Below are 16,479 nucleotides of genomic sequence, written 5' to 3' on the forward strand. Positions count from 1 at the left end.
TCAGTTTGGAAAAAAGGAGGAACAATATACATTTCTCTTTTATTTTTGTTGTTTATATTTTTTTACCAGTCCGGCTATAATCTTGTTCTGCTTATTTCAATAAACCAGAGATTCTAGTTTTCTAGTTTTAATGGAAATATTTTGGAAAGCTCATTCATAGAAATGTTTTTTAATGTTTTATTGAACCTGTTCAACCGATGTATGGATAAATCTGTCTTAAACATGTTTCCTAACTGTTCAACAAAGAACGGTACTTCTACCTGTTGGTAAAAGTTCTTTGACTTGGCAAAGATAAATGTTGAAAGGATAATACCAAGTCACCAACAGTAGCTAGGAGACCATACAAACGGTTTGACTCTTTCGTCATCACTGACTAAACTTAATCCTCAACCATCATCTGTATGATTGCTAACCTCTCTTCTTCCACAAAGACACCTTTCTCTTTCCTATTATTTGTACAAGACAAGCAACTAAAAAACCAGCAAGTATCCAAATATTAGTCCATATTTTCTAAGTTAGTCATCATTAAAATATCAAAAGGCTTTTATCTGTAGTTCCTGTTTAATAACCAATGGTGAATATAATTCATATTGAACAGTACACTAGGCCTTTATTATGTTCATTTCCTTCACACAATAAACACTCTTATTTCTATAACAAGTATATTATTGTATTAAAAGAAGGTTTACAATGGCACAACATCCCTTTGTTTGTATTCATATTATTTCAATGCAATTACTAATTCACTAATTCAATCACCTGACTAACAATGTAACAATTAACTCAACTGAACTCTGAAAAGGGACATCGAGACATCAGGTGACAACACATGTAAAAGGACTTCATCATTCAGCTGTGGCTCTATTTGCCTCAGCACAAAAAGCTCCAGTAAATATTTGCTTAAAGCTGGAGGAAGGCTCGCACTGCTCTGTATCCTGGTTACTGAGCCCGTCCTCGGGCCTGATTATCCTAACTGGTCCTCCTGGGTGGCTCCGCCCAGCACACCGGCTTCCACATCCACCCTAGCTGCAGGCACACAATATGCTGCTGGTCGCCTGGGCCTGTGAATAGATACGTGACTCCTTGTTTTATCAAACACAAACTATGCAGTCAAAATAAAGGAAGATGGATCTTGAATGAGAAGTAACATCAAATGGTTAAGTGTGCTAAAGACCTTTGTAAACACACAGGCAGTGGCCTGTCTTAAATCGTACTTGTCTAAACCTTCAGCCGTGTCCATGGAAGCTATCAGAAACGGAAGCAGTTGTTAGCTTAATATTTCAGTCTCGATATACAGTGGCCCCTGTAATGTCCATCCATGTAAAGCATTTTGTCACAGTTGTTTGAAATTCACTTAACAGTGAACCACTGTAATTACTCGGTAACCCAGATACTTGGGTTACCAAGTGACTGTTCCTTTCACAGTTTTTACCTGGAAATTACCCTGCACCTATAATTCTGTGAAAGAAAGTAAAAAGTAGCACAGCAAACCAGGTAAGCATCACAGGCCAAACCTTTCCTTATTGGTTTCTATGATGCTTTTCCACTCAATTAGTTTCCCTCATAATATATCATCTATACGAGATCAAATAAATACCATACAAGCAAATGTTCCTCAAACCTAATTGCTTTTACGGTCTCCTCCATTACCCTATGAACCCTGCAGTGTGTTCCTGTCACATCTGTATCATTAGATATACTATATATCACCAGTGGGAAGGTGATTACATCTGTGGTGCCTGCTCAACTGCTGACTAACCTGGAGTACGATGAGAGCTACCCCAGGCTGTGTGTGTTTGGGTGTGTCACATACATGACACACACACACACACACACACACACACACACGTTTGAATTCATGTGTCTGTTTCTGCATGCGTGTCGGTCTGTGTTTGTGCCTGTGTTTCTGTGTCTTAATCTGTGTTTGTGTCTGCATTTGTCTCTCTGTGTCTGTGTGTGTGTCTGTGTGCGTGCATGTCCTCCTCCATGTGTCATGTGTGTATGTGTGAAGGTCTATGCGTGAGCGTGCGCAGCAGTTAACATCAACCCCAGGCTGTGTGTGTTTCCTCTGACAGTTAGGAGGTTAGCGATAATAAAGAGTAATGCAAATCCCAACATCGGTTCTGTCCCCTGATTGGTTTTGAACAGAGCCTTTTACCGACGACATCACCTGGGATGGTCACACAGTGGAGCCACAGGGAATTTCCACCCTATGTTACACAAACAAAGTTTATGAATGTTTCACTATGTAACCTATTTATTTACAAATAGACACGTTTCCTTCCAAAATGTAGTCACTCAAGCTGTTGTAGCCTTGAACTGCAGCCTTAAGTATAGATACTATTGTATGCATACACATTCTTGCTTAATCAGTCAAACCTTATATACTATTGTCATTACATTAGTGAGATAGTGAGCTACTTGTCAAGTAGTTTTCTCCATTATTATAACTATTCTCTTGAAAGTAGAAAATGATCTGACGATATGTCCTCTTCTTTAAAATCATGATGAAGAAAAGCATAATTTAGTGGTCAAATCAATTAAACATATTCCTTTTAACAGAAACAATGTTTGAACGATTTACCTATAACAGCATAGGTACATGTCTTTAGGCCAGCAGGTGTTGGTGTGTTTAAAGCCACTGTGGTTCTCCTGCTCCAGAGGAGCACAAGGCAGCCATGACGGTGTTAGAGACATAATAACTTACGTGGCCTAAACATTAAGAGGAGTTGGTGGGAATTGTAGTTTTGTGTAGTCTTTTACTCCTATGGAGGTATAAAAGTAGTCCAGCATCTCAAGTTGTTGTTTAGTGAGGGTGGTGCTAATCTTCCACTCCCTCTAAGCACAGCTGTCCATGTGTTTGTTAGTGTTTGTCGGTGTGTTTGTTTGTGTGTTTGTGTGCTTATCTTTAGCCCTGTCTGAACAAAGATGTATGAGGGCGCTCCCAGGTCTACATGTTTTTTTTTATGTAGATTTTGTTTGTATTTGTAACATATTTCCAGTTTAAAACTGGATTTTCCAAACACATCAATTCATTTCCAGTAGCTCGTTCATATTAATTCCAGTGACTAGGTCATATTGATTCCAGTGATTAGGTCATATTAATTCTAGTGACTAGTTCATATTGATTCCAATGACTAGGTCATAATTATTCCAGTGACTAGGTCACATTAATATCAGTGACTAGGTCACATTAATTCCAGTGAATAAGTCAAATTGATTCCAGTGTTGATGTATCTGGTTGATTCCAGTGACGAGGTCATACAGGTTCCAGTTCTTATGTCCGTCCAGTGGCTCTGCGGTGTGACCTCGGGCCAGTGAGGGCTGAGCAGAGGTTTTCTGAGCAGATGTCGCCTGCCACAGCCTGTCCCCTTTGTCCGCACCTGGATTAGTCTCTATAGCAACGTCCCACCTGAAGCAGGCCATCGACAGTGTGTCTGTGTTTGTGTACTTGTGAGCATGCATGCGTGTGTGTGTGTGTGTGTGTGTGTGTGTGTGTGTGTGTGCGTGTGTATGTGTGTGTAAGTGATGCATATGCTTATGTGTGTGTGAAGGTGTATCTCTTGGTTGATTAACTAAGTGGTCAATTCCCTAACATAGACCTCAACTCAGACCTGTCCCTTGTATTTTATTAAGTGTATGTCATTAATTTATGTTAGAGACAGGAAATCAAGTTTTGTATTTTTTTCTGCCTTGTGATTTAATTATGGTGAGACTGTATGGTCCTAAAGAGAAAACCATTCTAGCACCAAAACAACCGAGAAAAAGGGCAAACGACACGAACCCCTGTGTGTCTCTCCGTCTAAATCCACACTGGGAGTGAGTCAGAGAACCGAAGGCTTCAGTTACCATGGTGAGCTAGTCTGCTCATCAGTTCATGTGTTAATGCATTAGGTACATTTATAGGCAGCACACACACGCACGCACACACACACACACACACACACACACACACACACACACACACACACACACACACACACACACACACACACACACACACACACACACACACACACACACAGTAGCTTCACTGTGTTTCGGAGAGGACTACATACACTGGAATCCAATGTTAAGGATACATGCAAATACATCTAGTTGAATTTGACTGGTAAATTAGCTGTGTGTAGGTGTATGATTGTGTGTATGTGTGTTTGTGTGGGTGTGTGTATGTGTGTGTGTGTGTGTGTGTCTGTGTTTGTGTGTGTATGTGTGTTTATGTGTGTGTGTGAGTGTGTGTGTGTGTGTGTGTGTGTGTGTGTGTGTGTGTGTGTGTGTGTGTGTGTGTGTGTGTGTGTGTGTGTAAAGGGGGGGGGATTGGGTTCGTTCATGCATGCAGAAGGAGTGACCTACCGCAGACTAATTTAATTAGATCATATGGAAAGGGATGACAGACCACACACACACACACACACTCGCAAACACACACCCAAACGCAAACACACACAAATGCAAACATACAAATGAACAAACAAACACACACACACACACACACACACACACACACACACACACACACACACACACACACACACACACACACACACACACACACACACACACACACACACACACACACACACACACTCTCTAAGGTAGACAAGTACAACAGCTGTGTCTGTGTTGTTGTCTTTACTTTCACCTGGCCATCACCTGCTCTAGTGTCAAGACTGAACTGGTGTCGACCCCCCTCCCCCCCCCCCCTCTCTCTCCCTCTCTCTCTCACTCTCTCACTCTCTTTCAATCTTTCCCTTTCTCAGCCTCTCAATTTCTCGGTTAATAGGGGACATTGAGACGGTTGCTTCTATAAACCACCAAACACACATTGAGCTGAATTTACAAATATTCAGCTCAATCCACAATGGGAGTGAGTCAGAGAACCGAAGGCTTCTGTGGATTTTATAATCACCACTAGATGTCACCAAAGATATAGTTTAGCTATATAGCTTGGCTTTTCTTCTTTTGACTGGAAGGCAATATAAAAGCAAAACCATACTGGTGTTACGTCATGAAAGAACATAATAAACAGTTTGCTGTTTATTACAATATAGTTGACTCACAGCCACAAATATATTTATTGGACACATGTATCAGACAAATGTCGTTAAATGTTAGCCAACTAGTATTTGTATTACATATTAATGTATATGTATGTTATAAAGAATACAATGAGTGGACAATGAAAATAAATATTGTATCAGAAAGTCTGCAGTGAAATTGCCGACTTTGGTGGACTCCTGATGTCACGCCCTGTCAAACACACACACACACACACACACACACACACACACACACACACACACACACACACACACACACACACACACACACACACACACAAACACGTACACACAAACACGCATAAAAGCGCACGCATGCATGCACACATGCACGCAGTCGCACACACATGTATAAACACACACACATTCTCACACACATACACACACACACACACACACACACACACACACACACACACACACACACACACACACACACACACACACACACATCAACCCTGGGTTTTACATGACAATACATCTACCTCATCGACAAACAAAGAGAGCAAACTGAACTGCATTGTTACAAAAGTAGTCTGAAAGGTTCTACATTGTTATCTTTTTCATCTTATTTGTATTGGTTTGGGTTCTGAATGCATGCATACATCCTGTAGATTCTCAAATATGGATGAAACAAACAATTGTTTGAGTGATTCCAAGGAATAAACTAAATGACTCCAACTGAAATACCATCACACGGGCTGTTTCTTTGAAATGTATAAAAAATTGTCCTCAATGTGTCCACAATGTTTGTACTAAACACGTTTAATTGTTATGCATGTTGATGTTGATAGTGGAATAAACACATTTACTTGAATAATTTGGCATTCCTTGACCTTCTATCATGAAACTAACTAAAACACACAATCAGATGATGCAATTTTTCCAAAAAATTACCCACGTCTGCGAGTCTAAATCCCCCTTATGTACGGAGCCACGTTAGGTATACATTGACCCATCTCTGTATGTGGTATAAAATTACATGAAGAATAACTCCTTGGATTTAGGAGACACCCTAGCACTGTCTCTCTGCTGTTCATCAGACCATTCAACCATCTCCCTACCTTCTCCACCTCTCAGAGAGAGAGAGAGAGAGAGAGAGAGAGAGAGAGAGAGAGAGAGAGAGAGAGAGAGAGAGAGAGAGAGAGAGAGAGAGAGAGAGAGAGAGAGAGAGAGAGAGAGAGAGAAGATCAGTCCACAATAATGCGTCTATTCAGTAGTCAGTGATCAAAATGTCGTGTCAGTGTGTTGCCATTGTGTGTCCCTGCGTCAGGTGGCCGCTGGGCCCGCCACTGAGCATACTGATGATTCAGTCACTTTGGGGCTCTGCAGACAATGGGCAACGGGAGCCCCCACAAAGCGCCGGCGCATTCTCCCCTCTTTCAGCGGGGCCCGCTCAGCTGCTGAGTGTGCAAGGCTCATGGGCCGGCCACTATAAAACAAGGGCCGCGTTCCCAGCACTGACATAATTATACTGGATCTGTCCCTCCTCAGTACTGTCTGTGAGTATCTCAACCCACCTGCCTACCTACTCTTCCCTGCCTACCTATACCTACCAACCTATACCTACCTACCTACCTACCTACCTACCTACCTACCTACCTACCTACCTACCTACCTACCTACCTACCTACCTACCTACCTACCTACCTACCTACCTACCTACCTACCTACCTACCTACCTATTCCTAGCTGCCTACCTGCCTCATGGAGGGGAAGGGTTGACGGGGTGCCGTTGGGTTTAACTGGGGGGAGGAAATCTACCAAATTAAACTGTTTGGATGGCTTTAGGATGCAGTTTGGTTTGACATGGCTAGATGATAACAAATTGAAAATCAGGAGGATCTGAGAGGGCTGACTGATGTTGGTAGCAGCAGAGAGTTACTGGTTTTACATCCTGAATCTTGATCAATTTGGTTTCAGACATGGCTGGACTAAAGCTCACATATAACCTTTCTATTTATTGGCAAGTATTGGGCTCAATATTCCAAAAGAGCTGGAATTCGGTTTAATAGGCTAAGGTTTTTAAATCAGCTTTTTGTTTCAAACTTACAGGAAAGCATATGCACACACATAGGGGGTCATGCTTGCAAAAACAAAAAAAAGGTTAAGCCTAGAGCTGAAATGGCATTCAATAGATCTACAATAGGAATGTTTAGGCCAAGTTAGCTTTGGACACGGTGTAGAATTTTATTCAAACTCTCTTTTTCAAATGTTTTTTTCCGATGTTTCACAAATTATGATACACAACACAAACCAGGCTCCATGTTGTAGCTCTAATTCCAAACCTCTTCCTTCCCTGTGTCGTGGGCAGAACGCATCCCTCGTAAGAGCCAACCAACCAATAGCCAACATGAACACTCAGCAGATGGAGCAGATGGGTCAGTTCAAGATCACCGTGTGGGAGGAGGAGAACTTCCAGGGCAAGCGCTGCGAGTTCATGCTGGAGTGCCAGAACATCATGGAGAGGGGATTCAACAAGATCCGCTCCATGAAGGTCGAGAACGGACCGTAAGTCCCTGCTACCCATCCCCCCCGCCCCTTCCCCCTCATAAAACCACAATTATATGTTATAGGTATATTATGTTATAGGTTGTAAGCCGTGTAGGATATACAGAATAGCATTGGATTAGACAGTTGATGAATTAAAAGGAGCACTGGCCATCTGTAATTTAGTTGGAATTAAGAGCAGCCCTAAAATCTACAGCTAAATAAAAGATCAACGGGAAGAAGAGTTGATATGTACATAGAATATAAAGTGCCATTGCTGTCCTTCTCAACTGTCAGGGTCCCTGTGGCCTCATGTGAGAGCTGAGGCAGGTGAGCAGAGGGCCTTGATGAGGCCATAGTCTGACTCAATACCCACAGCATACACACCGTTAGCAAAAACAATATTGATTTAGTGTTTCTTTAAGTCGTCAGGCGACTAGGCAGCCCTGATGTGAGCCCCACGCCCACGGCCAGCAGAACAGGGTTCTACATTCAACACGTAGCTACGCTGTGTGCGAGGCTGGCTGAGGGTTTGAACGTGGGCTAGTGCTGTGTATCATGGCCTGCTTGGCAGCGTGCAGCTGGCGGCTGAGCCAGAATGGCTGGCTGACTGACTGGCGATCAGATAAGGGGCTGGGTGCAGGCAGCAGCAGTGAACAGCAGCAGCGTTAATGTTTGCTCTGGGCTTTGTGTTCACACTGACAAAGGGGAGACGTGCGCGGTTTTTCGCCAAAGGCAATTCATAACGACGGCGTTGAGCGCTATTGTTTAGCCAAACCCTGACACTGTTGGACTGCACCGACCGCCTCTCTGTCCGGCTCTTCCCTCACTCGTGTTTGTTTGTGAGCATGTGTTTTTTGTTCCTTTGGCGGTATTATGCAGCAGATAGAGAGGGAGAGAAAAGGAGAGGTAGGGGAGACAGAGAGAGTATAGGTCTGATGGGTGCATGTCCTTCTCTTTGTGGTGGCCTTTTCTTTTTGGACTGATACATTTAATTGATATTGCCCTTTATAAATGATTCCATTAATCTTCTATTCTATATCCCCCCCCCCCCATCTCCCTTCTCCTTTCTCCTTCCTATCTCCTCCCATCTCTTCGCCTCTCCTCTGTGCTCATCCTCCACTGCTCCTCTCTCCCCTCTCCTCCCTCCTCCTCCTCTCTCCTCCTCCCCTCCAGCTGGGTGGGCTATGAGTACCCTGAGTTCCAGGGCCAGCAGTTCATCCTGGAGAAGGGAGACTACCCCCGCTACGAGGCCTGGAGCGGAAACAGCGGCTACAGGACCGAGCATCTGCTCTCTTTCAGGCCCATCAAGTCCGCTGTGAGCCCCCCCTTTAAATATATTTATATATACGCATCGATAAATCAATAATAATAATGAAAGAAATGGTTGCACAATCTCCCATAAGACAAATCAACAAGGAGGGAGTAGGACTTGGAAGGGAGTCATTGTTTGGTAGATGTTCAATAATTAAAAATGAACATTGCCCGCTCCTCACCAATCCACAATAATTCCCATCTTTACATCTCTGTGACCATTGTATCTCTCTCTCTCTCCATCTCTCTCCATCTCACTCCCTCTCTCTCCCTCTCTCTAACCACAGAACCACAGTGACAGCAAGGTCACCCTGTACGAGTCCGAGGACTTCCAGGGTCGCAAGTTTGAGATGTGCGATGACTACCCTTCCCTGCAGGCCATGGGCTGGTGCAGCAAGGAGGTGGCCTCCATTAAGGTCAACTCTGGAGCGTAAGTATACCATAGAGGACCGTCTTTCTCTCTCTCTCTCTCTGTCTCCCTATCATATTTCTGTCCTTCTCTTCCGCTAATCCCCTGGGATTCCTCCCATGATTACTATTCAAACATGCAACCTTTTCATTAGTGATGGCTACTGATTTCACTGATCACACATCTTATCACCAGTCGAACTCTCTCACCCCCTAACTCTGTCTCCCTCTCTCCAGCTGGGTGGCCTACCAGTTCCCCGGTTACCGTGGATACCAGTACATCATGGAGAGGGACAGGCACCAGGGCGAGTACAGGCACTACAATGAGTACAGCACCCAGGCTCACACCAACCAGGTGCAGTCCATCCGCAGGATCCAGCACTAAAGCCCTTCGACTCCACCCAGCCCGACACCACTCCCCACCCCTCCACCTCCGGGCCCGGCGCCCACCCCAGGCCCACCGGCACACTGAAGAGCGGGCGGCCTGGCTATCCTTCTCTCTATTGCATATTGTATTGATCTTACCTTCTGCTGCTAGCTTGCGCTCGCATTCATGGCAATAAAGGCTTTTCTTCAAAATGGAGACTGAAACATGGCTGGTCTGTCTTTTCATCATTACTTGTGCACAGCAGGAACATGGAGGAATAGCAGGATACATGAGCAGGGTAGTGAAGAGTGACTAGGGGGATTCGATAGTCAGCCAAAAGGTTCTGGGTTAAATTCCCAGTGTCCATGGGCCTGTAGGCAGGTGTTGACCTTTATAGCTTTGCCTTAATGGATTCAGTTATTAATGAGTCATTTTCAATTAAAGTGTCTTCTAAATTACTTACTAATAGTAACATATTGAACTTCGAGGGCATTGTGCAGAGTGTCCGTTGTAAGGAAATATTCTAGGATTCAAGATGCTGCAAAATTAAGAACGGTTCCAATCGTTCTGATTCTTGGCCGGCTGCCAGTTGGTTTCGATTTTTTATGTCATTTTGCTACTAGCCGCATTTTTTGCATATACTTTCCAAATATTGTTCAAACGTTTTTCAAATTATGTGTAATGTAGGCCTGCTTAATTCCGAAAGGGATATTGCGAGGCTGCATTTAGATAGTTCTAGCGTCTATGTAGGCCTATTCCATCTCGGTCGTCTGTTATACACCGCGTACAGCAATACACACGCAATGCAACCTGACCACAACACGATGCTTATGAATGAATCACTATAAGCGCACCATATTCCTCTCAACACTCTATACGTTTACTTCCTGCCTGCGGCCCACGTCATGCCTGGCAGCGGTCTGTGTGCTCGTGTACCTGACTTCGGTTCATCAACATCCTTGAGCAAATCCGTCCGTTTGTTTACTAGCGGCCTCCTCACCAGGACGTGGAGCTCCGTGTTGGAGACACACACCCACTCACCTGTCACGAGCCTTGGAGCGACGCAGGCAACAGTCCCACACCCAAACCAGGATGTTTTAATGAATGTTCAACCAAACACACACCTTTCTCAAATACACATTCCTGTGGCTGTGACTGATTAAAACGACGCAGCGAGAACAGCCAGCAGTCAGGCCGTAGGACTACAGACGTCAGGATGCTGCTGTCAGTGACTCCAGATCATCCGCTCTCAGGTACGTTTACAAACCAGAATAGTTTAGGAGTAGTTCTCCTTTATTAACACACTAACAATCATATTTTTATAAAAAATGTTTAATGTAACGATTTATTTGTATTTTTTCCATTCATTTTAAGAAGGATAAGGATTACTATGTTGGGTTTCTATTGCTTTATATTAAAGAAATAGGAACCCAACAAAAATTCAATTTTTTTTTCTATTTTTATAAACGTAATCCCAATGAGGTTGCTTCAATGCATCTTTATTGAAGTAAATGCATTAGTGTTTGTGATCATTGACACTTGTTGTCAGTATAGGCTGGGCGACTACCATGAGGATCATGTCGATACAATCTAGCTTTCGAGGCTTGTTTTAAGTTGCCTGCGACTGTATTTGAACACAGGCAGCTAAAGCAAGTCTGGTATGCCAGAGACACACCTACTTGGATCTGTCAGTCAGCGAGATCACACAGCGAGAGACATCAGACTGCACCAGAGCTCCAGTCCACCAGGCCCCATGTCTACTGGGCTTAGCGACTCTACAGAACCACTACGAGTGGTTCTAGGATTAATCTAGATATTGTGCCTATAAATGTATTATAGACTGATGTTTCGCTGGAGTAGGCATTTAGTCCTTAAAGGCACCCAGTGCAACTTTATGTAAACATTCAATGAAAAATAAACATTCAATTTCTAGTCTTTTTTACACGTAGTAAGTTTCAATAACTCCATACCATTACATATCGGCATTCAAGGAGCAAAGATGAGACGTCGTTGTGTGGTGAGAACTGATAGAAAATCGTAAACAACAACAATCGCCGGTGGGGAGAAGCCATTTTTCCATTGACTGCTTTATTTATTGTAGGTTACAAAAAATAAAGAAAATGGCGGCATTGTTGTTGTTATCGATTTTGTATCAGTTCTCACCACACAACGACGTCTCATCTTTGCTGCTTAAATGTCGGTAGCCTATGTAATGGTATGGAGTTATTGAAACTTACTACGTGTAAAAAAGACTAGAAATTGAATGTTTATTTTTAAGCCTCGAAAGTTGCACTGGGTGCCTTTAAGCTGGAGTCAAAGTTATTCTTTCTTTACTTTTACATTTTGGTAGACCTACATTCAAACGCATGCAATAATTTATATAAATATAGCCTTTTTTCTAAAACAAGTTTGCATGAACAAACTGACTGAGCCTGCAGCATATGTCTACAATTTCCACACAATGTCTACAATGTCTCTAGCCAGAGGAAGGATAAGAACATACATGAGTCTTTAGGCCTCGAAGCACCGAGCAAGCCGCCACGGAGACGGCTTGCTGCGGACAAAAGGGGAACACACCGCAGGTTGAGTGAGTCCCATTGCACGTCCCATAGTCCTCCTCTGCGCCTGCGTGAGAGGAGATAACTTTCCTGACAAGCAGGGGGCGGTAGTCTGCAGCCATCTTTCAGAAGGGACACAGGAGGACCTGCGGGTATAGACCAATCAGCGTGGACCGCCGCACCCTCCCTGAGACGCTTTGTTAAAACCCTAGTCTGGGAGCGACTCAGCGACACCTTACTACATGGTTACTTCTACTGCTGCTGATCATCTGAAACGGATCACTCGAGAAACATAAGTAGTGAAGCACACACAAACACTGTTAGGCCTAGCCTACTACAGGAAGAACGACACTTCTCAGTTAAATAAACCTGGACATTAAAATATTTTTCAATGTGGAAACTATAGATAGGCCTAGATAAAAAAAAAGCCAAGGAAGAAGATCAATTTAGTTTTAATCGGTTGAGTGTTTTAGCAGTAAACGATGAAACAGCAGCATAAAGGCCTAGTGTTCTTTAGGTTTATGATGATAAATGATGGTTTATGATGTTTATGATACGGTCCAAGTTATGTCCCCGCTAATTTCATTCATTCGTATACTTCATTAAAGTCACTGTTTATGCGCATATATCATTCAAACAAGACATCGTTTTCTTTAAGCAAAACATTGTGGAATAATACCATCCTCGGTATAACACGGTCTGGGAACACCGGGAATCCGCCGAAAGTCACGAGGCCCCAATGAACGCGTTTCAGCGACGGTTCAGCGTGGTCCGTCGGCCGCTGTGTCAGGGCCTTCAGCAGCCCCTTTGACCTTTGACCTTTGTTTAGCCACTTGGCCTGTGGGAACTTTGGGAAAACAGTGGCTCCTTTTTTTCATTTGTATACCGACAAGGCTTCATGTAAGTTAACGCATTTTTTTGGAATATTTTTTTTCCTGATAAATATTATCATTATTATTATAATAATTTATTATATCGGCAAATTGCTGTTGGTGTAATTTCAGGAAAAAAATAATGAAAATTGTGCCCGTTTTTTTGCCCTAACATGTCTGTATGCTGACAATAAAGTATTACAATCACATTTGGTTTATGTGCTTCGTTTTTTGTGCTGCATATCCAAATCGTGTTGAATACAGACGATTTTGTATCCCTCTTATTCACAAGGAGTGTACAAGCAAGGATATGTGCGTGCGATCATCGTTGTTCTGATATATGTTAGGCCTATATGCTAAGCAATATAATAACCTTTTTCTTTTTGCATAATAAGCCATCCACGTCCTCCCACGTGGTCGTGTGGGCATATCGACGACGACGCGAGGTCCTGCTGTTACAATAAGCCCATCCTGCCTTATTGAAACTATTTAATATATATATAACCTTTAACACACAAACAGACGGTCCAAATGTTCTGTTTTCTCATGCGCACTGGGGCGTGTATTTAAGGTAAATATGCTTTTTACCCCCTACATGAAACGAGTCTTTGTTGTTTGCCGAGAGGTAAAGAGGTGGAAAAGTGAGCAGGATCTGAACTGGTTTCCATGTCAAACACTTCAATTCACCATAGAAACGGAGATCTTAACGCGGAAACTTTATTAAACTGTGATGGCGCATTGATAAGGCCCAATCCTATCGGCTCTTTTTATTGTGAGCACCGGGCGCCCTGACAGAGGTAAATTGCTCTTTTAATTAAAGCAATGCACCAGGGGAAATTGCTGTCTGAATATTGTCTCAGAGATGGGGGCCAGTGACAGTTGCCTAGAAACTTCCATCTGTCCACCGCCTTTATTCCAGATCTCAGTTATGAGATAAAGTTTAATAAAAATCTTTACCCACCACCACCGAAATGAAATCCCAGCCGTCGTGAGCATCCCAACACAATGAGACAGGACTGCGGAGGACAGCTCATGTTCAACATGTATCTCTCAGGTTGGTCCTCTTGTTCACATTATGGGCTCATACAGCTTTTATTCTCCTGATACAGAGGAAGAGAGGGTTTAGTTGAGGTCCTCTGTCCCTGATTCGCTGGTCCCACCTCACGGGTTTGTTCGTTCCATTCGGAAAGCTCGTCTCCCCTTTGTCGGAAATCGGATATCCTTTTTCCTGGACGCGTTTCCTGAGGCTGGAGCCTCGAGCCGCAGGGAGAGAGGAGCCTAGAATACCATCTTAGAGGAGACTCACGACGAGGAAAGAGGATTAGGAAACAACCTGAAGATCAACCCTTTTACCTTATTTTATTATAGGCCCTCATTTTATAATTGCAGTTATTTTTATTTTCTCTGCGTGAGATAATAGGCGATATCTCTTTGATGGTATTAACCATTTGTTTATTTTATTTTAGACCCGACAGAGAATCTGTTGAAGGAAAGCAAAGGAACGCCCTGGGCTCCGATCAACACCGGAGTCCAGAAAGGTAAGCGATAAATAGGTTTGACTGTTGAATAAAGACAGCTGCATGTTACTTTATATTTTTGATGATTAATGTAGAAAACAATCAAAGCACAATCGATGATGATGATACTAATATTTTTACTATTAATAATACTACTGCTATTATTAGTAGCCTACTAATTAAAAGTAGGCTAATAGTTGATGATAATAATAATAATAATAATAATAATAATAATAATAATAATAATAATAATAATAGTAGGCCAAATATAAATTAGCCTAGCCTACTAATACTAATACAAATAATCTCAACAATATTAATGATAATATTAGGCTAATACAAATTATAATAATATTAAGTATAAAAAAAACAATAACAATATACGAATAATGCACTTAGTACGGAAAATCAGTAGGCCTGATTAAATAAATGTTTCGGCCTAATCAGCGGATAATCGATTTATTGAAAACTGAATTAATCGAACCAGGTGATGCCATGCTCTTCAGGGTAATTTAATCTCCTACGGGTTTAGGGACTTTCTCTTTCACTTTCTATTCTGGATATTATTAGTATTAGTATTAGTATTATGGAGGTTATGTTCTCGTTTTAACACATTCCACTGATGAACAGGCCCTAAGCTTCTTCTTATCCATGGCCCTCTGTGAGGCTGCGTTCTGACCTCTTCGCCCCGTGTTTCGCCTTGCAGGCAGCGGGCAGATCCAGCTTTGGCAGTTCCTCCTGGAGCTGCTGTCGGACAGCGGCAACATGGCGTGCATCGCCTGGGAGGGCACCAACGGGGAGTTCAAGCTCATGGACCCCGACGAGGTGGCGCGGCGATGGGGGGAGCGCAAGAGCAAGCCCAACATGAACTACGACAAGCTGAGCCGCGCGCTGCGCTACTACTACGACAAAAACATCATGACCAAGGTGCACGGCAAGCGTTACGCCTACAAGTTCGACTTCCATGGCCTGGCGCAGGTGTGCCAGCCGTCAACCACGGAGCAGGCCATCTACAAGTTCCAGAGTAACTTCGCTCCGATGCCCTTCTCCGGGATCTCCAAGCTGAACCTCGTTGCCCCTGGCATGGGACCCGGGTCCGGGTTCTCGTACTGGGCGGGCTCGCCCCCCGCGGCGCTGTACCACAGCCACAGCCTGCCACCCCCCGCAGGGCCCTTCGGACCCGTGTCCGCCGCGCACATCAGCTGCGTCAACAGCATCAGCGGCCTCTCCAACGGGCACTACAACTGACTGACCCTGCAGCGAGCCTACTGGGAGAACCAGGTGGTTCGGTTTGATTTGATTTGATCGAATGAAGAACACTATCGACGTTTAGGATAGGTTTTGTACCCTATAATGCATGTGAGGATAAATCAAGAGTTTGTTAATCAGGCCCGTTTTCCGCTCATTGAACACATTTATAATACATTGCGGCAATAGAATGTGAACGCCCAAATTGATGAACTAATTGAAACGTAAATTAATTAATAGCTGGCATAGGCCTAGAGCCTACTTTATACGGCCGAGGTTGAATCTGAAACATTTTATCTGGTCGATTAGGATTACAATGTAGGCATATGCCTATTTATTTTTTGAAAATACAGCAGGAAAGCATGCGTAAGATGTGATTTGCCCTGGAGACCATTTAAAATAAACGTTTTATTTACCCAATGATGAAGCAGTTCTTGAGATATCTGTGAATCTTTTGTGAATTCAGAAAAGTGAAATCCTTTAATCTATTGTAGACCACAATACTTAATTTGCTTTACATCAGTGAAGAGTCACACATATCTTGACACATGAACACTTTTCTTGTTTGACTAATCCGAGCCTTTCTGAAAATTGATTTATGCGTCAATGATAAATGATAATCACACACTTTGTAGTCCAGCCTGT

General features: G+C 43.2%; 2 protein-coding genes across 2 annotated transcripts; both read left to right on the forward strand.

Annotated features, from left to right (window-relative positions):
* The first annotated feature begins 6,427 nt into the window (after nt 1-6,427).
* cryba2b (crystallin, beta A2b) lies at nt 6,428-9,867 on the forward strand. The gene is made up of 5 exons (XM_060040193.1): nt 6,428-6,562; nt 7,375-7,571; nt 8,727-8,868; nt 9,152-9,294; nt 9,510-9,867. Exons 2-5 carry the CDS (start codon nt 7,414-7,416, stop codon nt 9,655-9,657), a joined length of 591 nt encoding a protein of 196 aa, XP_059896176.1. The 5' UTR covers nt 6,428-6,562; nt 7,375-7,413; the 3' UTR covers nt 9,658-9,867.
* A 2,028-nt stretch (nt 9,868-11,895) lies between these two features.
* Nucleotides 11,896-16,254, forward strand: fev (FEV transcription factor, ETS family member). The gene is made up of 3 exons (XM_060040198.1): nt 11,896-14,123; nt 14,536-14,607; nt 15,293-16,254. Exons 1-3 carry the CDS (start codon nt 14,075-14,077, stop codon nt 15,832-15,834), a joined length of 663 nt encoding a protein of 220 aa, XP_059896181.1. The 5' UTR covers nt 11,896-14,074; the 3' UTR covers nt 15,835-16,254.
* The last annotated feature ends 225 nt before the right edge of the window (nt 16,255-16,479 follow it).

Source organism: Gadus macrocephalus, chromosome 20 (genome assembly GCF_031168955.1).
Source record: "Gadus macrocephalus chromosome 20, ASM3116895v1".
NCBI classification, from domain to species: domain Eukaryota; kingdom Metazoa; phylum Chordata; class Actinopteri; order Gadiformes; family Gadidae; genus Gadus; species Gadus macrocephalus.

Bases quoted from the DNA above. Each gene is read 5' to 3' on its own strand.
- cryba2b (XM_060040193.1), top strand. From the start codon at position 7,414: ATGAACACTCAGCAGATGGAGCAGATGGGTCAGTTCAAGATCACCGTG. The intron at 7,572-8,726 runs GTAAGTCCCTGC...CCTCCCCTCCAG, and splicing joins ATGAAGGTCGAGAACGGACC to CTGGGTGGGCTATGAGTACC. The intron at 9,295-9,509 runs GTAAGTATACCA...CCCTCTCTCCAG, and splicing joins ATTAAGGTCAACTCTGGAGC to CTGGGTGGCCTACCAGTTCC.
- fev (XM_060040198.1), top strand. From the start codon at position 14,075: ATGAGACAGGACTGCGGAGGACAGCTCATGTTCAACATGTATCTCTCA. The intron at 14,124-14,535 runs GTTGGTCCTCTT...ATTTTATTTTAG, and splicing joins GTTCAACATGTATCTCTCAG to ACCCGACAGAGAATCTGTTG. The intron at 14,608-15,292 runs GTAAGCGATAAA...TTCGCCTTGCAG, and splicing joins CAACACCGGAGTCCAGAAAG to GCAGCGGGCAGATCCAGCTT.